This window comes from Eurosta solidaginis, chromosome 3, assembly GCF_040869045.1.
Source record: "Eurosta solidaginis isolate ZX-2024a chromosome 3, ASM4086904v1, whole genome shotgun sequence".
Lineage (NCBI taxonomy): Eukaryota > Metazoa > Arthropoda > Insecta > Diptera > Tephritidae > Eurosta > Eurosta solidaginis.
The window spans coordinates 175,697,251-175,723,506 of record NC_090321.1 but is presented as its reverse complement, the minus strand read 5'-3'; the positions used below and the strand labels follow the sequence as shown (position 1 = coordinate 175,723,506).

The 26,256-nt window shown below is 36.7% G+C and overlaps 1 protein-coding gene and 1 long non-coding RNA gene across 7 annotated transcripts in view; one reads left to right on the top strand and one right to left on the bottom strand.

The window, feature by feature from the left end:
* Lapsyn (Leucine-rich repeat activity-regulated protein at synapses) overlaps positions 1 to 24,210 on the top strand; it is a 142,168-nt gene extending 117,958 nt beyond the window's left edge. For 3 of the 6 annotated variants that reach the window (XM_067773964.1, XM_067773965.1, XM_067773966.1), the window contains 2 exons: positions 19,342 to 19,509; positions 20,872 to 23,427. In XM_067773964.1, coding sequence (XP_067630065.1) covers positions 19,342 to 19,509; positions 20,872 to 21,113 — 410 coding nt within the window. In that variant the 3' untranslated portion in view covers positions 21,114 to 23,427. The other 3 variants (XM_067773967.1, XM_067773970.1, XM_067773969.1) reach the window with 3 other exon arrangements.
* Positions 18,733 to 26,256, bottom strand: part of LOC137244656 (uncharacterized) — a 61,618-nt gene continuing 54,094 nt past the window's right edge. The window contains exon 3 of the long non-coding RNA XR_010951145.1: positions 18,733 to 19,099. This is a non-coding gene — a long non-coding RNA (uncharacterized lncRNA). The remainder of the gene's footprint in view (positions 19,100 to 26,256) is intronic.

Below are 26,256 nucleotides of genomic sequence, written 5' to 3'. Positions count from 1 at the left end.
GTAACAGTGTGATTTAAAGTAAAATAGTATCTCCAATTTCGCCGTTTTTGCAGGGATATTTAGAGTAAGAGGGTGAGGGAGAAGGTGGGAAATAGAGATAGGAAGACGGAGAAGGAGATGGCAAGGGAAATGAGGAGGATGGGGTGGTGAGGATGAGAGTGAGGAAGAGGAAAAGAAAAGACCTCAAGAAACACGATAATTACACATGCTCTCCAGTTTGCTTAACATTGGGCACGTCTATATCAGACTTGACAATGGACTTTATTTTAGACCATAATGCCTTTACTATATTCAACATAGGAGAATATGGTCCCAAACGTAGTACACTTGCTAGTTCAAGGCCGAGTGAGGAAGAGGAAAAGAGAAGACCTCAAGAAACACGATAATTACACATGCTCTCCAGTTTGCTTAACATTGGGCACGTCTATATCAGACTTGACAATGGACTTTATTTTAGACCATAATGCCTTTACTATATTCAACATAGGAGAATATGGTCCCAAACGTAGTACACTTGCTAGTTCAAGGCCGAGCTTCTCTTCCCATTGTCGTCGTGCTCTTTTTTAATTTTTTCTACAAATCGACAACTCCGAACGGCAGATGCAAGGTCGATGAATTTTCACTGATACTTCTGAGGGGCGACCCCGCTTATAAAAACTTGTTTTCGAATCAAGAGGAGCACGACGCAAATTGGAAGAGAAGCTCGGCCTTAGATCTCTTCGGAGGTTATCGCGCCTTACATTTTATTTTTTATGCATGATGAGTAGATTGCACGTACTTGTATGGAGAACGGAATATCGAGCGACACTGGCGCCATCTGACACGAAATGTAGTCAATTTTTGTTGTAAGCAAAGCATGAGAAGAAGAATACGACATTTGCTTTGGCTAAGAGCAAGTGACATTTTAATTTTTCCCACTCGTTGGTACTTTTCTAAAATGTTTCACAGTTAAAAACTACAATTTAACAAATGAATATGACAGAAAATATGTTAGCAAGTATTTTTCTTGTATAGTGGGAATGTTTGTAACAGTGCTTCGCGAAATTTTGTACGTGAAGGGGCAAGGCGGAATAAGTTTCAATTCCTAAGTCTGAAGTTGCTTTTGCATTAAACCAGGCATGCTTAACGAACGAAACGATATCATTTCGTTACGATAATCAACGCTAATAAACGTTTCTTCGTTTCGTTTATTAACGTTAAGAACGTCAAATTAACGTTAATTTGACGATCTTAACGTTAATAAACGAAACGAAGTGACTTCGTTTCGTTTATTAGCGTTGATTATCGTAACGAAATGATATCGTTTCGTTCGTTAAGCATGCCTGCATTAAACGTATCTAAATATATTAAAAACATCACTGTGGCTGGGCCTTAATATAGAAAAACAAGTAAACTTGTCTAAGTTCGGGTGTAACCGAACATTATATACTCAGCGTGAGCTTCAATTGTACATTTCATTTCAGATAAATTACTTTTCTATATAACCGCCCGTTTAAAAGAAAAACGTCTCCCCATTTCATCTTACAGTAAAACATAATAAGTGAAATATCATTGATTCAAAACTAATTTTTGCTAAGTTATAGCTTATAATTCTAGACTACGACCCTTTTAAATTTGTTTTCTATCTAAGTTGCCGTGTTTTTTAACCGATCCCGCCCATTTTTACTAGAAATATTTCCTGCTATAAGGAAAATATGTGCACACAATTTCTTTACAATATGTTAATTTTTCTTCGAGTTATGGATTTCGAAGCATAGAAAATTGCTTACTCATAAAAGGTGCGGTGCCACACCCATTTTCAAACATTTTAGTGTTTTCCAATTAAATGTTATAACTCAATTAACGAAGTAAAATTCTATTGATACATAGCTCTTTTTCGCTAAGATATAGCTTATTATTTTCGTCTACGACCCTTTTAAAAATATTTTATATAAAAGTGGGCGTGGTATTTAACCGATCTCGTCCATTTTTTCTATAAATATTTCCTGCTATAGGGAAAATTTGTGTACCCAATTTTATTACGATCCGTTAATTTTTGTTCGAGTTAGGGCTCCCGAAACATAGAAAATTGCTTAGTAATAAAAGGGGCGGTGCCTCCCCCATTTTTTTAAATTTGAAGTTTTTCCTATTTATTGTTATAAATTCACTTGGCAAATGAAATACTATTGATGTAAAGCTCCTTTTTTGCAAAGATATAGTTTATTATCGCAAATATCTCGAGAAGTATCAGAGATACAGGATTTCTGCCCCCGGATATCGTGTATTAGCAGTCGACCCCTAAACTAGACAGGCCCCTTTTACATTTATTAAGGAAATATGGATCACTAAAACATATAAATAAATAACTGAAGACAATCAAGAGCAGAAATAATTGCAAAACAAATTGAAGTTATTGTGGAGCTTCATCGACAACATTTTGAGGCGAATTTAAATCCGGGCGAACGTCCCCTCGTAACGCTGACTAAACCCCTTTTTAGTTTACTACTTGAAATTCACCCTGGCATAAATATTATGAAATTCATAGGAAGAGTGTATTCTGACTTTGCTGCAGAGGGTGAACAAAACAGAGTTAGCATAGGTACGCCAGTAAATTCGGAAAATATAATTGATGTTGAAACCGGTGATGACGAAAACGGAGCTTTGGGTTGCATAGGTAAACCGGCCGATACACTAATGGCTCTACAACAAACCCCTTTAAGAAATGTCCCGAATTAAATTTGGGAGGATGGATCAAAGCGTGGCAAACGTGTTCGCGCATCGGATATGTAAATCTTGATGAACTTATTTATTTTAGTCTTTCCAATTCGGATGTTGCTGTTGTTGTTGTATTAACGATAAAGACACGAAGGCTTTGGTGAGTGTTATGTTGTTATTGTTGTTGTAGCAGTGTTTCGCCCTATCCAATAGGTGCGACCGATCGCAAATTCTCGTCAATATCCTCTAACGGGAGTCCAAGGAAACTTGGTGTTTCGACAGGGGTGGACCATAATGAGAGGGGTGTTAGAGGCGTTGGTTCCACAATACAGCTAAAGAGATGGTTGGTGTCATGTGGGGACACATTACAAGCAGGACATATGTTTTGTATGTCGAGGTTGATTCTGGATAGGTAAGAGGTAACCTGTTACAGTATCCAGATCGAAGTTGAGCTAGAGTGACTGGCGTTTCATTCGCTCATTTTCAATACCAATCTACTCTCAAGTTCTATTTAATCAAGTTATCGTGTTAACGGACAGACGGACGGACATGGCTCAATCAAATAAAATTTTTTTTGTTACTGATGATTTTGATATATGGAAGTCTATATATTTCTTGATTCCTTTATACCTGTACAACCAATCGTTATCCAATCAAATTTAATATACTATGTGTGCAAAACACGCTGACTATAAAAAGTTTGCCGAAGAACTAAATTCATGGTGGTTCAGCTATTTTACGGTTATGGCTCAATATGTACGTATATTTTTAAAGTTTTGTATATAGGAACTAGAACTCAGTTTGGAGTAAGCCAATCGAAAAGGTGCCTTAAATTGCATTATCGCATTGACATTTAAATAGAATGTAAGCTTCGTATTAGTGTTACAAAAGCTGTGTTTTTTTACATCTGTAGACGTTTTCGCTTAAACTTTATATGGACTGCTAAGCGTTAAACTTTAAATATACCTCTGAAATTGCTGCGCATAAAATTAGTACTACCAAATTTCATTACGCATTATACTGAGATGTAACTGAAATATGTGTCTCTGTTTCGCCTCAACACTAATTTTATGTATTACCTCTTAAAATGGTACGTGTCCACAATTCATCGCAACTGATTCAGCTATATGTTATACACTATGGCCACCAGAGGGTTGTGTCTCGACTTTTCGGTACACCCTGTGCTGTAGCTAGTTGTTTAACCACTGCCGCCAAATGGGTCTCCGAAACATTGTCTAAGTGATCATAAGCGTCTTTTTTACGCGAAACGTAAACGTATACGCGTGTAAAAAAAACACTGCTAATATTTAACATATTTTTAAACTTCTTAAACATAATGATTTAATGTATTTATTTCAGGGATGCACCTTAACGTTAAGCTAATCGTTTATCAAAAAATTTCCACCGTTTCCGTTGAAACACTTCGAAATATTATCGATAAAGAAATTATCAAGATAAATTGTATCTTGTTTTTAACCGAAACGAAAAGCTTTCGTTAACGTTAAAAACGTTAACGAAAACGTGATACTTTATGTTTGAATTATGCTGGCAATGCTATAACCATGGTGAAGCCGTAAGGTGGCAACAACGAGCGCACATACACACACAAACGCTATGTAATTTGTTTGTGTAAATCGTTGGTGGTAATGTCAAAAATACTCTGAGAAATGTTCGTACTGTCAAAATTCATGAGAAAAGTTGCAATCAGCTTGGATAATGCTTTCACCTTTAATGACTCCGCCATCAATCAGCTTTGCCAGCATAGTTTGAAATTAATAATCAACATAAACGATTTGATTTCGTTTTGATATGGCAGAAAACGAAACGAAATCATTTCGTTAATTTGACGATCTTAACGTTAATAAACGAAACGAAATGACTTCGTTTCGTTTATTAACGTTGATTATCGTAACGAAATGATATCGTTTCGTTGGTTAAGCATGCCTGATTTATTTATTTTGTAATTAACAATAAACATACTTATGTATGTATAAGTTGAATAAGTGGAATAGTGCTTTATGTAAGTTGAACAATATTTTTTTTTGTAATAAATTTGAAATTTATATGAAGTTGTGTTTTGCAGGATAAAATCGAGTTATCTCAGTTCATAATGTGAAAAACCTTGTTTTTCGTTGGAAGTATCAGAAGTCGCAGAAAAGGATCGATTGAGTGCCCTTTCAATAGTTCTAGATATGTGTTTGTTTCATTCTGCCGTGTGAAGTTTCTTCCTCCTCACAGTGGTTGCAGTACCGAATATTTCTCGCAAAACTCTTGAACAGCATTCGGCCTACCTTTACCACCTCTCGGGCCCATGCAAAGCGCTCACTCTCTTTGTTTGTTTTTTCAATTACTGCTCCTAAGAGATAGAAAATTGTGAGTGCTGCACGGTTAATCACTCTTATCCGTACCCTTGTCCGCTCTGCTTCTCTGATTGGACTAAGCTGTCGTTCTATAACGGACCTCATAAATTTTTTAATTCTTACGCTTTTGTCTGCTCTCGCTTATAACTCTATTTTACCTCTCTCCTCCTTGCTATCACACAAGGTATAGAGAAGGAGAGCCACATTCACACAGAGTCACCGAAATCCAGTCGCCCTCGGTGTGGATGCAATGTGCTAAATCTCTCAGAAACATAGTCGAATGCTATGGAGTTCGGCTAAGCCATTACACCATCGACAAGGTGCCTACCTCTAAGCCTCTAGTAAGCTAGTAGTAACAAAAGCTAAAAAAATCATATTTCGACTAATTTAAGTTAATAATATCATGCAGTTTTCCATACATTTCATATAAAAAAAATGTAAGGCGCTATAACCTACGAAGAGATTTTAGGCCGAGCTTCTCTTCTACATTTGATATGGTGTCTACAAACGTAGGCTACCGGCTGAGAGATGATTTTTTAAATAAGGCCTGGGGGTCAGGATATTAACAGTTCGAATGATACTATGCACTTAATCCACTTAGAATAGATGCTTAGGACGCTACTATGACTTTTCAAAATTTGCTACAAATGTAGACCACCGAGCACATAAAGGTTAAATATTGAATTATCACAGAACTATATTTTTTTTTGAAAAAACATTAAATAATGCCCATTTTTAGATCGTTTCTTATAAGAAGAAGTAGTATGTTAAGTTCAATCACAATACAATTCTTTGAGTGATAGTTATAGCACAAAAGCATGTGAGGATGACTCATCGTATGGAAAGGTTAACGGATGGATCGATGAGCAACACCAGTTTTTACGGTTTACTTAAATCAGCTCCAAAAAAAAAAATCGCTAACCGATACTACCGATCAATTCGATACAGGCTACCGAAAAAATCGTGCCATTCTGAAATATGAAATAATGCCTGCGATCTGTATTTCTTTCTATGGGCGGGTGTTATTTCCTCTTTGTATATGAAATAAGAACCGCCGGTATTACCTCCTATTTTCAGGCGTTAATCCTGCGGGTATTATTTAATTGCAACAGAACTACGGCATTGAATTGCTCGATCTTCAGAGTATCTCATTGTCCACAAATAAGGAATATGGCAACTGACCGTTAACGTCAATGAGGTGACTGACGATCTGAAACAATATTATAATGTTGCGAATGAGTATCTGGGAGGCTTCTAATACAAAAACTAGGGATTGACGGTATACGCTCCAAGACCCAACATTTACAAATGTAATCCAACCGTTAAGAGATAAAGCGGTAGAGGTTTTACCGCAACGAAAAAATCGGATTTTACTTATAGGATTACCTGATGGCCTTGGAATTGACAGTTCGGGCTAACCCTGGAAATGTTTAGAACAACATGAAATACCCCGAGTCGTTTGATAAAGCCCGGCAGACGTTGTTCTAACTTTCTTTCTATCCACCTGCCTCACCCTCTTCTTCATATCTTAGTTCTTATTCCCCATACGTTTTTCCAGTTTTCCTTAATCGGCTTACTCAATTTCCAATCCCTTTCATTCTTTTGCAAATCTTCCACCCTTTCTTCTTACTTCCCCTGCTCTTGCTCTGAGTTAAGACTAACTCTCTATTACTCTCAATCTTATCCTAGCATTATTCTTACGCATCCTGTTAACCTTTTACTCCTACTTTTCCTTAAACCACATCGCGTATTTTTATACTTTTACATCCACTCTTTCTCCTGTTCCCTTTACTTTTCCGACTTCACTTCAACTTCCTCTACTCACACTTCTTCATTCCTTCTTTCTTCTTTTCTTTCGATTTCCTTGTTTTCAATGTGATGGAATATCGAGCTTGGGTTTTTTGCGCACATTGCTATACTAAAGAAGTAAAAAATAAGCAAAATTTTAAAGTCCTGACGGGATTATGAGGGCCGTCAAATTTTTGTTGTTGTACTACCGACTTGACCTTCAGGTTTATAATTTTGAAGCTCATTTGGCGCTCCTTTGTGAGTAGCGCCGGGGCATGTTTAAAATTTCTCCAAAATATTTAATACAAGAAAACTTTTGTTTCGTAAAAATGAGTGTTTTTCACGAGCGTCTGGATGGTTAAGATGAAAATTTCCCCAAATGAAGACTTTGATTCTATTTCGGATTGTCTTCTATCCTGTCCTAGAACACAATCCTGAAATACAATACATATCATTTGATATCCAGAAAGTTGCAACTCATATTCAGAAAATTAAAATTCATATTCAAAAACTTGCAATTGATATTCAGAATATGAGATTCGTATTCAAGGCTTACATTTCATATTCAGAAAACTACAAATTATTATGGCGGCCGCCGTGGTGTGGTGGTAGCGTGCTCCGCCTACCACACTGAGGATCCTGGGTTCACGCCCTGGGCACATCAACAGAAAGCTTTTCTAAGCGGGGTCGCTCCTCGGAAGTGATTTAGCAAGCAATCCGAGGGTTTTTATGCTATGAGAAGCTTCTCAGTGAAAACCCATCTGCCTTGCAGACGCCGTTCGGAGTCGGCGTAAAACAAACATATATGTAGGTCCCGTCCCGGCAATTTGTAGGAACAATTAAAAAGGAGCAAGAGGCGGATTGAAAGAGAAGTTGGGCCTAAAATCTCTTCGAAGGTTATCTCGATTTGCGTATATTTTAATTTATTTAAAATTCATATTAGGAAAGTTGCAATTCCAATTTAGAATTTCAATTCCATGTTATTAAATTTAAAAATATTATTCAGAAAACTACAATTCATATTCTGAAACTTTCAATTGATATTCAGAAAAATTGTACAGTATCTTTTATATCTGGAATTCTGTGGACTGTTAGACATTAAGTACCTAGATATGGGTGCGGGTACTTAACAACGTTGAAGGGCATGATGGGCCACCGTGGGTAACAGTGTGATTTAAAGTAAAAGAGTCTCTCCAATTTCGCCGTTTTTGCAAGGATATTTAGAGTAAGAGGGTGAGGGAGAAGGTGGGAAATAGAGATAGGAAGACGGAGAAGGAGATGGCAAGGGAAATGAGGAGGATGGGGTGGTGAGGATGAGAGTGAGGAAGAGGAAAAGAAAAGACCTCAAGAAACACGATAATTACACATGCTCTCCAGTTTGCTTAACATTGGGCACGTCTATATCAGACTTGACAATGGACTTTATTTTAGACCATAATGCCTTTACTATATTCAACATAGGAGAATATGGTCCCAAACGTAGTACACTTGCTAGTTCAAGGCCGAGTGAGGAAGAGGAAAAGAAAAGACCTCAAGAAACACGATAATTACACATGCTCTCCAGTTTGCTTAACATTGGGCACGTCTATATCAGACTTGACAATGGACTTTATTTTAGACCATAATGCCTTTACTATATTCAACATAGGAGAATATGGTCCCAAACGTAGTACACTTGCTAGTTCAAGGCCGAGCTTCTCTTCCCATTTTCGTCGTGCTCTTTTTTAATTTTTTCTACAAATCGACAACTCCGAACGGCAGATGCAAGGTCGATGAATTTTCACTGATACTTCTGAGGGGCGACCCCGCTTATAAAAACTTGTTTTCGAATTAAAAAAACTGTTTTCTAAATTGTTGGTGTTGCTTTGCACTGGGCTTGAGCCCAAAACGTTCGGTTTGGTAGGTAGCTACGGCGGCCGCCTTTCACAATCGTACAGTGAAATTTTCTGGATATGAATTGTAACTTTCTGGATATAAACTGAATAAAAAGAAGATACAAAATTTATAAGTACTTTCTTTATATAAATGGACCAGAAGAAACGAAAAATTTCTCTTTAAAAAAGACATAACCTTGTTGAATTTTTATATTCAAATTTTAACATAACCACTGTAAACATTTTTAGATATAAAGGTGGAGTGCAATAAATAGACTTTCGATATAATCTTTACCTAAGTTCGGCAATGTGGTCTTCATCTGTATATTCTTGTTCCTCAAAATTTTTTACAGTGGTTGTGTTAAAATTTGAATATAAAAATTTAACAAGGTTATGTCTTTTTTTAAAGAGACAATTTTCGTTTCTTCTGGTCTATTTATATAAAGGAAGTACTTAAACAATTTTATTATTCTTTTTATTTTATCCTTTTGTTGCATTGTAAAAATGTCACGTTTTAATGAGTAGTATTTAAATATCAATCGCAAGATTCCAGAACTCTGAATGGAGTTTTTAATACCTCTAAATATCTTGATCCCTGACCCATTTCGAAAACTCTTTTATTCTAAACATTACAACCTAATAAAGCCAAAATGTTCGTTTAAAGTTTCAGATCTTTGAGTTAGCTCAACGGGAAGTTACTCAAAGAGTAAATGGACTTTGTTAATATCTCGACCACTGTCCCATCTCGAAAACTGTTTTATCCTAATTATTACAAACTACTAAAACCCAAATCTTCATTCTAAGTTTTAGTTCTCTGAGTTATCAGGAATTTCCTTAAAACTCGAAAGCAACATTTCCAATTTCGCATGTTTTTTAGAATTTTCACGATCGGTGGACCACCTTGCAATGTTTTTTCCCCCTCATGTTAAATCGTCATCTCGGGTTCCAAATGGTGTTCCAAGTTTCAAGCCTCTAGCTATCCGGAAAGTAATTCAAAAATGGCTTGCAAGATTCTCCAATTTTGTATAGAAATTGGCGGAATTAAGGAATTAATATATTTTTTCGTAGAGTATGCATGTTTGCGAGGTCATTGCCCTTTGACTCTATCGGTGAACTTAGACTTTTTGTTTCAATTATTACTGCATTTGAACCAGAAATATGAAAACGTCTCGTTTTCCTTCCTATGAAACTCCTATAATATACATACATATGTATGTATGTGCATATGTATGTAAATTTTTACATATTGTTCTTGCTAGCCGGAATCAAATTTGCTACTAACATGCAAACTATAAATTTTGCATAGATTTTTCATTGTTGTAATTAAAATCACGTAACATGCAAAGGATACCTACCGGAAAAACAGGACAATACAGGACTCGTACAAGCAGTTGTGCTCAGTTGGGATTTTACGCTCGCGGCAGACAAACGTTAATTCTATATAAAATTTATCGCTTGAATTTGAAGGTTTGCTTAAGGTTTGGTATAAAACAAATCTCCATGAATTTACTACGTAAAAAAATATTATGGCGCATATTTTTGCTAATATCGTGCTGTCAAATAATATTAAGTGATGCATATTTGCGTAGCGTACGCATTGAGGAGATACCATTTAATTTGGCAGATGCACCTGTCAAAGTTCGTCAAAGCGAAGAACTAAAGATGGCTGGTTTGGATGAAAGAGCAGGCATACATGCGATTTCTAGTTTGGAGAAGCGAAGAAGTTTCTTTCATGTTTTCCATATACCACGTACGTCAACATTTAAATATTTCCAAGATAAAACATCCAACATGTTTATACTTACTATATGGTACATACTAAAAGAATTTTTTTTTCGTAAGCAAGGTCTATTATAGGCTTTCAAATGAGTTGATATTATTTTCTTTGGGTGAAATCGTTTAAACGTTTGCAAAGGCTCTTTGAATTGAACTAATATTTCTCATATGACAACGCGTCTTAAAACTTAAAAAAGCAGAGCATCAGAATAAACAGTTTTTAACATATGACACAAGATATCCTAAAAGCAGATCTAAATAATGACTACACCGGCATACAGAAAAAAAGTGATATGTTGGCTTGGCTTTCCATTTGAGAACCAATTTTGTTCTAATGCAAAATATTCATTATTTTAATACTACTTTGAGTCTTAACATTTCCTATGGAATGCTCAACTACATGTAGCACACCGCTCTAAAAGCGAGGAACTTCATATATAGCAGATCCTAAGAAATGCTGTCACTCTTTTGTGCTACTTCTATGCTCTGCTCACGTTCATTCAACTCATTCGAAACGGCTCGACAGATGCTGATGAAATTTTTTGAAGCTCTGAGAATTGGCTAACATCTATTTCTCATACCCCTGCATGGTAAACGTGCTCCACCCAAAAAAACAAAATTTATGGTTTTAATTTATGGTATAAAAATCAATACTTTATCCCCGCAAAGATTTAGTATAGTTTCGTGATGAGGAAAATGAGTTGGGAGAGGTGGGAGTAGTGCGATTGGGCGTATTATAGGGTGTGGAGTTGGGGATGGGAGTCGGAGTAGGAATGTTAGTGCGAGAGGGAGAGGGAGTGGCAGTGAGACTGGGATAGGAACTGGGACTGGGTATTGAACTTGGACTTGAGCTGGTACTGGGACTGGAGATAAAGAATGAAGAAGAATAAGAAGAACTAGAGAAAATAAAAAAGAGGGAAGTAGAAAGAGACTGATAAAGAGATTGATTTAGACGAAGATAGAGAGATTGGGATAGATGGAACGGGCGAGGAAGAAGTGAGTAGAAAGATCGAGAGTGAAAAAGAGACACAGAGATAGAGAAATCAGGAAGATAAGTGAATAAAAGGATAAGGAAAGCAGGAGAGGAGGCGAGAGAGAGTAAGAGGTTAAAACTTCTTAAAAGTTATGCAGATAGACCAAAGTCTGGGCAGACCAACGTCTGCCGGGTCTGCTAGTTTATTATAAATAAATTCATTAAAGACTTTTAATTCATACGTTCGCGTCACTCTAGCTCAACTGAAGTTTTTAGTGAATATAATACATATAAAGCAAGGACAATCGCCATGTCAAATTTTAACATGATGTCTTTAATAGCTTTTGATTTACGGGTTGCAAATCTTTCTAGTTTTCTTATCCTAAATGTAGGGGGAGCCACGCCCATTTTCAAACATTTGACTATATTTCTATTTTGCGTTATGTAGGTAAATTAATAGCATCATACGGGCTAACAGTTTTTAAACTTGTTTGTGCTAAATGTAGGCGGTGTCACGGCCATATCTTTAAATTTTTCCAAATTTCTATTTTGTGCGTCATTACGTCAACTTACAACTTTGTTATTTTTCATAAAATGTATACTTAATGGCAAGGACAACCTCCGTACACGATGGGTATAAAAATGAAGCTACTTTCATATATTCGTCGAGTTAAGGTAATAAATATTTGCATATTGGATAGTGTCTAGTTGATGTAGCGCGTTACCAGATGTGATACCTGCTGGGCGAGGGTGCAAGCACCTACAAAAACAACAGCGGACATTTTCCGATGTTGCCGGTGAGCGGAAGGCGAGATATATTTATCTAAGACATTAAAAATAATAAGTATCTTTAATTTGGATGGCGGATTACGTCGCAATTGAAAATTATCTTTGATTTGGCTGAAGAATTAAACAAAAAATATAAATATCTGTGATTTGAAAAAATGGTCATATAATAACATTTTAACTGCGGATCCGTGTTTCATTCAAATCAAAGTGACGCAACCCAACAACAATTCAGTAAGTGTGAGTTATGAAATGTACATCTTTCATAGATATTATACGAAGAAAAAGTGTACATTTCAAAACTCACAGTTACTGAATCTACCCCCAGGTTAGTAAAAAAACGTGATAGTACACAATATTATTTTAATAATAAAATTGATCAATAAATCAGAACTGAATAACAATAAAAACAAAAATCCACCAATCACTCTCCATTGCTGTGTCCAAGAGGAAAATGATTTCAGGTCCATTAGTGTTTATATCGCGCTTTGTTGCACGCGTAGTGGTAGTTCCGCACTAAGTCTAATGACTACCTCCGCTCCGGCGCTAATCGGATTCCCAGTTTGGCCGAAAATGTGGAATACATTTAACGATGTATTGTATAAGGAACATTTTTTGTATTTTCTGTTGCAAAGATGTAAAATTACCCAGCCTTGAGAAACACAGCTACATAAAGTGCGTCTCATAACTTACTTACTTACTTAATTGGCGCTTAACCGTCTAAACGGTTATGGCCGTCAAACAAGGCGCGCCAGTCGCTCCTTCGCTCCGCCAACCGGCGCTTATTGGTCACACCAAGGGAGTTTAAATCGTTTTCCACCTGGTCCTTCCAACGGAGTGGGGGCCGCCCTCTACCTCTGCTTCCATAGGCGGGGTCCGATTGAAACACTTTCTTGGCCGGAGCATCATCTTTCATTCGCATAACATAGCCTAGCCAGCGCAGCCGCTGCGTTTTAATTCGCTGGACTATGTGGATGTCTGCGTATAGCTCATACAGCTCATCATTAAATCTTCTTCGGTACTCGCCATCGCCAACGCGTAGGGGTCCATAAATCTTTCGAAGAACTTTTCTCTCAACCACTTCCAAAGCCGCTTCATCTGCTGTTGTCATGGTCCATGCTTCTGCCTCTTATAGCAGGGCGGGTACGATAAGTGACTTGTAGAGTATGATTTTCGTTCGCAGCGAGAGGACTTTACTTTTCAATTGCCTACCTAGTCCAAAGTAGCATTTATTGGCAAGATTGATTCTTCGCTGGATTTCAGTGCTGATGTTGTTGCTAGTGTTGATGCTGGTTCCCAAATAAATGAAGTCTTTTACTATTTCGAAATTATGGCTTCCAACAGTAGCGTGGTTGCCAAAGCGCGTTTGCGCTGACTCTTTGCTCGATGACAGCAGGTACTTCGTTTTGTACTCATTCACCATCAAACCCATCTTTATCGCTTCTTTTTCCAGTTTGGAGTAAGCAGAACTAACAGCGCGGGTGTTTAGGCCGATGATATCAATGTCATCAGCATATGCCAGTAATTGCACGCTTTTATAGAATATTGTTCCAGTGCGGTTAAGTTCTGGAGCTAGTATAATTTTCTCCAGCATCAAATTAAAGAAATCGCAAGATAGGGGGTCACCCTGTCTGAAACCTCGTTTGGTTTCGAACGGCTCGGAGAGGTCCTTCCCAATTCAGACTGAGCTGATGGTGTTGCTCAACGTCATTTTGCACAGCCGTATAAGTTTTGCGGGGAAACCAAATTCAGACATAGCGGCATATAGAGCTGCTTTTCGTGCTGTCGAAGGCGGCTTTAAAATCGAAGAAGGGGTGGTATGTGTCGATTCTCTTTTCATGTGTTTTTTCCAAGATTTGGCCATTGTGAAAATCTGTTCGATGGTAGATTTACCAGTTCTGAAGCCGCACTGATAAGGTCCAATCAGCTGGTTCACGGTGGGCTTAAATCTTTCGCACAATACACTTGAAAGGACCTCATATGCGATATTAAGAACGCTGATTCCACGATAGTTGGTGTGGACTGGGCAAAGAACACTTAGATTCCAATCGCCGCCCATATTTTGCGAAGAAGCTGCTGCATGCGCCTTACCAGTTCCTCGCCGCCGTACTTGAATAGCTCCGCAGGCAATCTATCAGCGCCCACGGCCTTGTTGTTTTTCAATCTGGTTATTGCTATTCTAACTTCGTCATAATCGGGCGGGGGACATATATTCCATCAACATCGATTGCGGGATCGAGTTCGTCATCTCTGCGCGGTGAATCGCTGCCTCCATTTAGGAGAGCAGAGAAGTGTTGCCTCCAAAATGTAAGCACTCTCTGGACATCAGTTACAAGGTCGCCGTTTTCGTTCCTACAGGAGTTTGCCCCGGTCTTAAAACCTTCCGTTTGTCGCCGTATTTTTTGGTAAAATTTTCGGGCGTTATTCCTGGTGGCGTCTTTTCTTTCGGTTGCAACGCGGCATTCTTCATCGTACCAGTTGTTTTTCGTGGCCGCCGGTAACCAATTTTTTCCTCGGCGGCAGTACGAAGTGCTTTGGAGATATGCTCCCACTGCTCCTGTATTCCTTCAGGCTGAGTTGTGCTCTCAGAGAACAGGTGTGAGAGTCGAGTTGCGAAATAATTGGCAGTCTGTGGTGATTGAAGCTTTTCGACGTTTAGCTTTCCGTGTGTTCTTCGTTCCTTGGTTTTAGCCGCGCTGAGGCGGGTGCGTATTCTGGCTGCAACGAGATAATGGTCCGAGTTGATGTTGGGTCCTCGGATTGTGCGCACATCTAAAACACTGGAGGAATGCCGTCCATCTATCACAACGTGATCGGTATGATTGCGAGTATTTCGATCAGGAGACAGCCATGTAGCTTGATGTATCTTTTTATGCATGGACCTCGTTCTGGAAATGACCATGTTTCGGGAACCGGCAAAGTCAATCAGCCTCAGTCCGTTAGGAGAAGTTTCATTGTGTAGGCTGAACTTTCCGACTGTAGGCCCAAAAACACTTTCTTTGCCCACCCTGGCGTTAAAGTCGCCAAGCACTACTTTTATATCATGAGGGGGCAGTGATCGTATGTGCGTTCTAATTTTTCATAAAAAGTGTCTTTCACCTCATCGTCTTTCTCCTCTGTCGGCGCAAGGGCGCAGATGAATGATATATTAAAAAATGTTGCTTTTATTCGGATAGCGGCGAGACGCTCGTCCACAGGCGTGAACGCCAGAACTTGGCGACAAAGTCTCTTTCCCACCACGAACCCGACGCCGAAACTGCGCTTATTCTGAGCCTCATAACTATATCCCACATTTTTCCTTATAACTAGCATACAACTAGCTGCTGGGAAATTTTTGTGATACTCAATTGTAACAAAATAAGAATAAGGAAAAGTGCAGCTGTTTGTCCTCTTTCATTTTAACATCTGATTTTTCGAATTACTCTCTTCCATTAATGTTAACGTGAAACAAAAACAAGTAAGGAAGGCTAAGTTCGGGTGTAACCGAACATTACATACTCAGCTGAGAGCTATGGAGACAAAATAAGGGAAAATCACTATGTAGGAAAATGAACCTAGGGTAACCCTGGAATGTGTTTGTATGACATTTGTATCAAATGAAAGGTGTTAATGAGTATTTTAAAAGGGTGTGGGCTTAAGTTCTATAGGTTGACGCCTTTTCGAGATATCGCCATAAAGGTGGACCAGGGGGGACTCTAGAATTTGTTTGTACGATATGGGTATCAAATGAAATGTGTTAATGATAATTTTAAAAGGGAGTGGGCCTAAGTTCTATAGGTGGACGCCTTTTCGAGATATCGCCATAAAGGTGGACCAGGGGTGACTCTAGAATTTATTTTGTACGATATGGGTATCAAATGAAAGGTATTAATGAGTATTTTAAAAGGACGTGGGCCTAAGTTCTATAGATAGACTCCGTTTCGAGATATCGCCATAAAGGTGGACCAGGGGTGACTCTAGAATTTGTTTGTACTATATGGGTATCAAATGAAAGGTGTTTATGAGTATTTTGTAAGGGAGTGGGCCTTAGTTCTATAGGTGGACGCCTTTTCGGAATATCGTTATAAAAGTGGACCAGGGGTGACTCTAGAATGCGTTTGTACAATATGGGTATCAAATGAAAGGTGTTAATGTGTATTTTAAAAGGGCGTGGGTCTTAGTTCTATAGGTGGACGCCTTTTCGAGATATCGCCATAAAGGTGGACCAGGGGTGACTCTAGAATTTGTTTTTACGATATGGGTATCAAATGAAGGGTGATAATGAGAATTTTAAAAGGGAGTGGGCCTTAGTTCTATAGGTGGACGCCTTTTCGAGATATCGCCATAAAGGTGGACCAGGGGGGACTCTAGAATTTGTTTGTATGATATGAGTATCAAACGAAAGGTGTTAATGAGTATTTTAAAAGGGCGTGGGCTTAGTTCTATAGGTGGACGCCTTTTCGAGATATCGCCATAAAGGTGGACCAGGGGTGACCCTAGAATTTGTTTTTACGATATGGGCATCAAATGAAGGGTGCTAATGAGAATTTTAAAAGGGAGTGGGCCTTAGTTCTATAGGTGGACGCCTTTTCGAGATATCGCCATAAAGGTGGACAAGGGGTGACTCTAGAATTTGTTTGTACGATATGGATATCAAATGAAAGGTGTTAATGAGTATTTTAAAAGGGAGTGGGCCATAGGGGGTGAACGCCATAAAGGTAGACCAGGGGTGACTCTAGAATTCGTTTGTACAATATGGGTATCAAACGAAAGGTGTTAATGGGTGTTTTTATAAGGGAGCGGGTCTTAGTTCTATAGGGGGACGCCTTTTCGAGATATCGCCATAAAGGTGGACCAGGGGTGACTCTAGAATTCGTTTGTACAATATGGGTATCAAACGAAAGGTGTTAATGAGTGTTTTAAAAGGGAGTGGGCCTTAGTTCTATGGGTGGACGCCTTTTCGAGATATCGCCATAAAGGTAGACCAGGGGTGACCCTAGAATTTGTTTGTACGATATGGGTATCAAATTAAAGGTATTAATGAGGGTTTTAAAAGGGAGTGGTGGTAGTTGTATATGTGAAGGCGTTTTCGAGATATCGGCCAAAATGTGGACCAGGGTGATCCAGAATATCATCTGTCGGGTACCGCTAATTTATTTATATATGTAATACCACGAACAGTATTCCTGCCAAGATTCCAAGGGCTTTTGATTTCGCCCTGCAGAACTTTTTCATTTTCTTCTACTTAATAACTTACAAAGTATTTTTCTAAAGTTATATTTTGCGTCAATAAACCAATCCAATTACCATGTTTTATCCCTTTTTTCGTATTTGGTATAGAATTATGGCATTTTTTTCATTTTTCGTAATTTTCGATATCGAAAAAGTGGGCGTGGTCATAGTCGGCTTTTGGCCATTTTTTAAACCAATACAAAGTGAGTTCAGATAAGTACGTGAACTTAGTTTAGTAAAGATATATCGATTTTTGCTCAAGTTATCGTGTTAACGGCCGAGCAGAAGGACAGACGGCCGACTGTGTATAAAAACTGAGTATAGCTTCAACCGATTTCGCCCTTTTTCACAGAAAACAGTTATCGTCTTAGAATCTAAGCCCCTACCAAATTTCACAAGGATTGGTAAATTTTTGTTCGACTTATGGCATTAAAATTATCCTAGACAAATTAAATGAAAAAGGGCGGAGCCACGCCCATTTTGAAATTTTCTTTTATTTTGTATTTTATTGCAAAATATCATTACTGGAGTTGAATGTTGACATAATTTACTTATATACTGTAAAGATATTCAATTTTTTGTTAAAATTTGACATACATTTTTTTTTTTTTTTAAGTGGGCGTGTTTTCTACATCCGATTTCGCTAATTTTTATTTAGAACACATATAGTAATAGGAGTAACCTTCCTGCCAAATTTCGTCATGATATCTTCAACGACTGCCAAATTACAGCTTGCAAAACTTTTAAATTAGCTTCTCTTAAAAGTGGGCGGTGCCACGCCCAAAATTTGACTAATTTTCTATTCTGCGTCATAAGTTCAACTCACCTACCAAGTTTCATCGCTTTATCCGTCTTTGGTAATGAATTATCGCACTTTATTGGTTTTTCGAAATTTTCGATATCGAAAAAGTGGGGGTGGTTATAGTCCGATATCGTTCATTTTAAATGGCGATTTGAGGTGAGTACCCAGGAACCTACATATCAAATTTTATCAAGATACCTCAAAATTTACTCAAGTTATCGTGTTAACGGGCGGACGGACATGGCTCAATCAATTTTTTTTTCGATACTGATGATTTTGATATATGGAAGTCTATATCTTTCTCGATTCCCTTGTACCTGTACAACCAAACGTTATCCAATCAAAGTTAATATACTCTTTGAGCTCTGCTCAACTGAGTATAACAATCTGTGCCCAAGTTGGGTATATAAAATTGGTTCATAGCTATAGCCCATTAAGAGAATATTACAAAAATTCGGTTTTTTTTTTGATATCTTCAGTTTATTAGATTTCCATTTTGTTGAATACATTTAAAAAGTGATTAAGTTCAGATGAATAAGCTATTTTCAGAAAAAAAATTTTTTGTCTCGCGGCTCACATGTATGGGTACATTGTGCTGCTGGAAAGTCGAATGTTTTCACTAATTGACTACATTCAAGTACATTTACGAAATGTGCACTTTTCATTTTTAAGCTCACAAAGTGCAGCTACAGTACGGCGTTGACCAAAAATACTCCCCAAACCATCAATGATACCCCTCCGAAAATTCACTTTGAGAAAATTTGATGTGCTTTCTCGAAAGCTGTCCAACATCGCTTAATTCCGTCCGGCCCAACTTAGTTCCATTTTTTCTCATCTGAAAATATAAGTTGCAACAAAATGTGGGAAATAAATATGGGTATAAAAAGACCAGTACATTTTCATATGTTTTATGACGAACTTAATGCGAGCATTGTAATGTCACTCTATTAAAAAAAGAAGCGATCTTCAACTTTTTGGGCTTCTTGGGAACTTTTCATACTGTTGAATATATTTCTACGTATCTCATTTCTACTGTAGAAATTTTAATTATTTCTTTTTTTTTTTCGTCTACCATAGATATTGTTTGCTTCTTTGCTGCCAAAGGCAAATGGCCATTCATTCCGTCTTTCATGCAACCACGCGTCGATGAAGCGGCTCGAACATTCTTTAAATACAATGACAGTTACATACAACAATTTTGTCAAAAGTTTATACAAATTAAGGAGTGTTTTAGACCGATATTTGGTAAACCTGAGAAAACAGTATAACATCATTACTGATGATTGGATTCGTGGCGTTGGGACTTATGACACACAATTGGCGTGGATCTTATAAATACATTCAAATGAAGGGTAATCGCGAAAAACGTTGTTAGCGGCAATCATAAGTTTTTTAAGGAAAGCATCTCAATTTTTTTTTATTTTTTATCTCAGTTCCTTTCGTATTTAATTTCAGCAATGAAAGCGGTTAAAATTAACGGTTATTTGCAAACCGCAATTGCTTGCAGAAATTGGCGCTAGCTTTTCGCGATTATCCCTTAAATGTAGTTCGGGAGGAAGCTGGAATTTCACAGCCTTCCTAATATCAAAAGTAAACATTTTGTAGCCTTCCATTGAGTAAAGTCATCGTGGAAGACGCTATCTATTAGGATATAAAGTTGTATTTCGTGTGCAATCGTTAAAATTTTGAGATTATGGTTATATGAAGTGTTTTTTAATTACGCTTCTGCATTTATAAGAGGCTTCCAGCTGACTGAGTGACAATTTTAATTTAAGTTAATTATTATTACAACTGTTTAGGTCTATGACTTATAATACTAAATGTAATTCATTATCATAGTTTCATTACTTACCTCTATTGAATATGCTGTCGGCATGTCAATTGATTCCGATCAATACATTACAAGCATAATGGACGAGTGTCGATTTTCTAATCCTCCATTGCTCCCAGAATAAGCTAACAAATTTTGTAACATCTAGATTTTCCAATTACCTTTGGTATTTCATGCTGTCTGAATGTTTAAGTTTCGATCAACAATGCTCAACATAATATAACAAAATATATTATATTGGTAGGTTGGAAAGAACGTATTTCTAATCCTCACATGGTCCAATTTTTTGTTTGACCTTATATTCGTATAATATTATTTTAATGCGGTCCGAATACAATTGTCACAGCAAATATTGGCGAGGCTCTGGCGACCCCAAATTCCTCAATTAACGAGGGGGTGGAGGGACGGGATGCACTAGAAGGTTCAATATGGTCATATTAAATCGTTCCCGAAATGATCAGGCTAGCAAATTAATGATGCTTGTTATCGGAACGTACCGGATCTATATTCGGCAAAGGACCATAAACATCGATAACAGTCCCCAACACTTTCGCGGAGTGTTATCATCGCCACAACAACAACAACCTCTGAACCCAACACTATTGCGCCTACCAAAATGTCAGCTTTGTTATTGTTCTTAACCAAAATTGGCAGCTAGCTCCGAACTAATATAACTCGAAAATTTGTGTGATTAAATGATAAACGCTAATCAGGTTGTCGTCCCACGCCAAAGCAATCATATTATTTTGTAATAACCATTTATTTTTTCCATCAAGCAGGATCGAATTCCTTTAATGACGTCGATCAGTTCGGATCGGTCAAGTCCACACCATGTACATGCGCCAATGAACCTATCATTTACTTCGATAGGGATCATATTGGCAATGTTGGGAAGGATACTATTTTGAATACGATTGAGTTCTTGGAAAACTTTTTAGAAGCACCACCACCAACGCCCACAAAAAGGAGGAAAAACAATCGTGTACGTAGCAGATTGGATGAAATCGATATTGAGTGAAGAGCTTTTAAGAGCACATTGGAACATGCATTTATTCATAATAGTCTTATCTGTTAAGTTTGTATGGGAGGATTGTCGATCGATTTTTATACAATACAAAAGACAATGCATTTTGGAAAAAAATGTATTAGGTCTCCTATTCATCGTATGAGCTATGCTTCAATAAAATTGTATATTTGAACCCTGGAAACAACATAAAACCTAAAATTTTACGACGAATACGAGGCTCTCGTGAATTTCTCGATATTTTGCAACAACCACAACAGAAATTGCAATACATTTTTTTAAACACATTACATATAGGAGTATCCCTGAATGAAAAAAGGCAAACATTTTTTAATATACCCGTGAATAAATTTCGTTTCATAATAACATCGTAAAAATAGTTAAGGAATACACCTGGTCCATATTTTCGCCTATATCGCGTAAACGGGTTGATATATTCCAAAATTTTTTTTTTTTTTTTGTTAAAGCCATCATCAGAGGCGTTCATTTGGTATCCATATTATACAAAAACATTCGATAATTACTCGGGTTCATACTTTGACTCTCAAGACTCTAGGCGATTAAGGATTTAAAAATTATCCTAAATTAAAGGTTAGAGCCCGGCTGATGTGGAATAAAATTTGCACTCACTTCTAAGCAGTGCTTGATGCGAGCACAAACATATAGACAGGCAGTGTTGATTTGGAATGAGTGCGTTTAATAATGGGCCCTCCTATAAATTTTTCTTGAATAACTTCAATATACAGATGTCGGCCTGTCACAATTACTCTATGTTTTGAGAAATGATATGGGTAATGAATGTTTTAGTTCATTTTAGTTTGGCACAGTGCGAGTTTGAAATCTCGAAAATTTCGCATTGATTTTTGTCAATCTCTTCTCTAAAGAGTGTTATAGATGTTCTTTCATATAAAAAAATCATACTTTGTTAAGAAGGAAATCTAAAACACCCTTCAGAAAATATATTGTCGACAAGCAACGTCTTATAACCAAGCAAACTTGCTTTGTAAAGAAGTCTTAGAACAGAAAAACTAACAAAGTGTGTATACATATTAGGATACAAGAATTTCTCACAATATTGGCACTTGTTTACTAAAAAAAAATCGTTCACATTTTCATTTAATTCTTAATTCAGATTTTTAGTTTTTTTGGAATTCAGAAAAAAAAAATACATATATATGTACTTTTAAGCGAGGTGTCTATGTAAATCGTGCTTTTTTGTGTACATTGATATAGGAAAATGTTTCTTAAGTTATTCCAGTTTCTAGTGGAAAATTCTTATAAACAAGGTGCATGTAGGCGGGAAATACTGTGCTGAGAAGTTCTCTAATCCGTTTCTATCTATGTATATCTTCCAAGGGAGCCATCTAAATCAATCTCTTGTATTAATAGATACACCTGTCAATACTTTTAAGATACTAGTTTACTTTCTTGAATTTTGCGTCTCTCTCGCAACCAATATGGTTTCAGTACTGGTGTAAGCATGGCTCAATTATATGGTTGGCTCATCTCATCAGCTGATTTTATTTTTTTTCATTTCACTGGTAGAGGGATTGTCAAAAGGAGATGGCAAACGCAATACATTGACAATTATTCACTGCCGTAGAGTTAAACTTCTTATAAAAAAATAGTTCCGCATCACTATAAGTTATTTTTTAGTGAATGGATATATTTTTTAAGTTTTATGTTTTCTGTCCATCCCGTTCGCCTAACACCAGCACGCAGATTTTGACAATCTGAACAAAGGCATGTTCTTGCTGTAGAGATGAGCCATCTATATAGTTGAACCATGGGTGTTAGTGTGTTAATAGCCGTGTTTTTTTTACACGCGTATACGTTTCTTTTGCGCGTGAAAAAAACGCCTATCCTCGCTTAGATAATGCTTAGGAGACCCATCTAGCGGTTGTGGTTAAACAACTAGCTACAGCAACAGGGTGTACCGAAAAGCGGAGACACAACGCTCTGATGACCATAGGGTAAAACAAATAGCTGAATCAGTTGCGATGAAGTGTGGACGCACATAGAATACATAGAATTGGTGTAGAAGGTGAAACATAAACACATTTTTCAGTTACATCTGAGTATAATGCGTATGGAAATTTAGTAGGACAAAATTTATGCGCAGCAATTTCAGAGGTGTATTTAAAACTTGTCGCTTAGCAGTCCATATAAAGTTTAAGCGTAAACGAATATACGCGTGTTAAAAAACACGGCTAATATCGACTGACAATTGAAAATTTTGTTTTAATTTGAATATTTTGTGAATACCCAACTAAAATAAATATGTTTGCTACAGTTTTTTTTTTTTTGTGTTATTAGCATTACGGCAGTGCTCCCAGTCTAGGAAATGTAGTAAACGTAGAAAATGTTCCATGTTTTCTATACCAAATATACCACACTCAGAGAACGCAACACTTACGCAGGAAGTATGTTTTTGATCTGATCCAGCATTTAACACGCAAAGATAAATAAGGAAAGTATATTTTATGCATTCAAAATGTTTACAAAACTATCGCGCACAGAAAATTGTTGTTTTTTTGATTAAAAATTCAGTTTACAACTTTCTTCTCATGTTTATAAGTTTTCTATTCAAAAACACCTGAGTTTGAGAATAGAAAATGTAGATACCGTAGAAAATGTTTCACAATCGTATTTTGTTCCTGCGTGTAGAAAACTTTTGACAGTAAAGTGGAAATTGTTTTACGTTTTCTATGGGTTTTAAACAGAGAGAAAAAGTATCCGTATTGTTTTCGCTGTGAGATATTAGAAAAAAATATTATTTTAATAGTCAACAATAAGACGTCAAACTTAGTTTTTTTTTGTATTTACTGTGGTCTCGCTTTTGCATATGGGTAAATTGTTTTTGTAATATTTGTTTACCGACAAAGTTTCGTCAGTATTTCAAATGCGAAATACAAGCAAAATTAAACTAGTTCATATACATAAGTCCAACATTAAATTTTTGTATTTTAAAAAAAAGTGGACTTATTGTACATACATAAATATTTATGGAATCTAAGCAAAACAAAGATATTCCTTCTAACAATTATATATTCTTTATGGCTATGTACATATATATGTAGAGCTACTTACATAAGTGCACAATACATTTAAATATGTAGTAAAAATGTTTTAAACAATTCTATGTGTATTCATACATAAATAAAAAATTTAATGCGAATATTAAAAAGCAGTTTTCTTAAATCTTCCGCCTGCTCGGTAGTAGGTAGATAAAACGCCTCATGCAATTACTACGAGTGAATGACGTTGACAGCTTCTTAGTCCGCCATCTTGAACTCCCTCAGAAATAAGAATGTTGTCTCTTTACAAAACTACTTTCTAGTGTCCTAAAAACTTCGTAAATAAAATTTTTTTCTCCAATTTTAGCTGTGTTTTGTTTTATATGTATATACATATTGTAACGAATTTACTGTAATTCCTCTTATTTGCAACCTTCTACTAATGTTCGAATCACTAAACTATTGAATAAATAACTCCACTATTCAATAATGCAAAATGGCCTTTATTAAAGTACTTCACATAACACTTACACTTCGCAACTGATAGCTTGCTTAAATCAAACTGATTGATGTGCCTCAAATTTTGCTGCTTTTTATACTGTTTGGTTTCCTCGTTGACATATTTCTAGGCGCTTCTATTTCTAGAATTTACTAGTTAGTTATCAGCTATAAATTTCTCAGCTATAACTACAGATGCACGATTTTATAGCTTCTCTTATAGCCCATGCGCGTTTATATTGAGTCATACCTGCACAAATGATTGCATACTTTTGGGAGTATCTCAGATATATGCATGTGTTTGTGCGTTACTCTCCGCTGCTCGTATGGACATATGGGTAGACATAATGATTGATTTGTTGATGTACATACGAGTCACTGCTTAGTATCGGCTTAGAGATGATAGTATCCCTTAGTGTTGCTGATATTCGTCAGAATATATACATTTGCTTTTTAACTTTATATGGAGTGCTAAGTACGTAACTTTATCTACACTTGGGAAATTGTTGCGCATAAAATTAGTACTAAGAGGTGCGTGCCTCCACTATTATTTTTCAATTTTGGTATGCGTTGTACACTATGACTGAAAAGGGTTTTGTCTCCACTATTTCTCCATACACTACTATCTACTAAGTGTAATTGTCGATGAGCGTTTTTTTAGTCACAAATGTAGATGTATATACATGTAAAAAGAAAGTACGGCTTCCGTTTTGTGTTGACTTTCCCATCACTCAAATCTGTGGCAATTCTGATATAATTACTTTGTTTATTTGTATTTGTTGAAATTATAGCAATCTTTCATTTTGATTTTTGGCTAGAACAACTATACTGTCTTATTTTTTCTTTACGTGGTTTTTCCTGTACGTTTTTAATACATTCTATTTAAAAAATTTTATCTGCGTTTATTAAAAACACCTAGATCTTTAATAGCGGATATTGACTGAAAAGATTAAAATGTCGTATCATCAAAGTAATGACATTCAGAATACTGTGTTCTCTAGCAACAAAAGTTTCCAGAAGAAGGTTAAATTTCAAAACAAATGTTCTAAATGTGGTAAATTTGGCCATAATGCTAAAGATTGTAAGAAATCAGTCGCAGCTAGGAATACTACCGAGAAAAAGAGGACTGAAAGTATTTGTTTTGTTCCGGGTGGGGGAAATGATACCCGAGAAAATTACAGCAGGAAAATTTTATTTAAATTGGATTCGGGTGCAAGTGACCATTAGGCGAAAATTTGCCATCAGTGATGAAACTAAAAATAGCTGGCGTGGATGTAATATTCTGCAAGGATAAAGCAAATATTAGTTGCGTGCCAATGAAGCGTGATCCATATACGGATAGAAAATTTAACATATAAATGCAACAACAAAATTTGTTTCACTCGACAACCCAAACATTTTAACTTTAAGTATGAAAACAAATTATCAAAGCCATAAAATAATTACATCACATTTATGATAGAAAACCTATACATTTTTAGTTTGAAAAATACAAGAACCACAACAAAATGTGCAATTGCTTTTTGCACAAGGCGCCTAACAGAATTAGGTATTTAGTTCAAAACGCTTCTTTTGGCACCTCTCCCAACATTTTTGGACGTGTTTTAGCTGCCAAGCCCTTT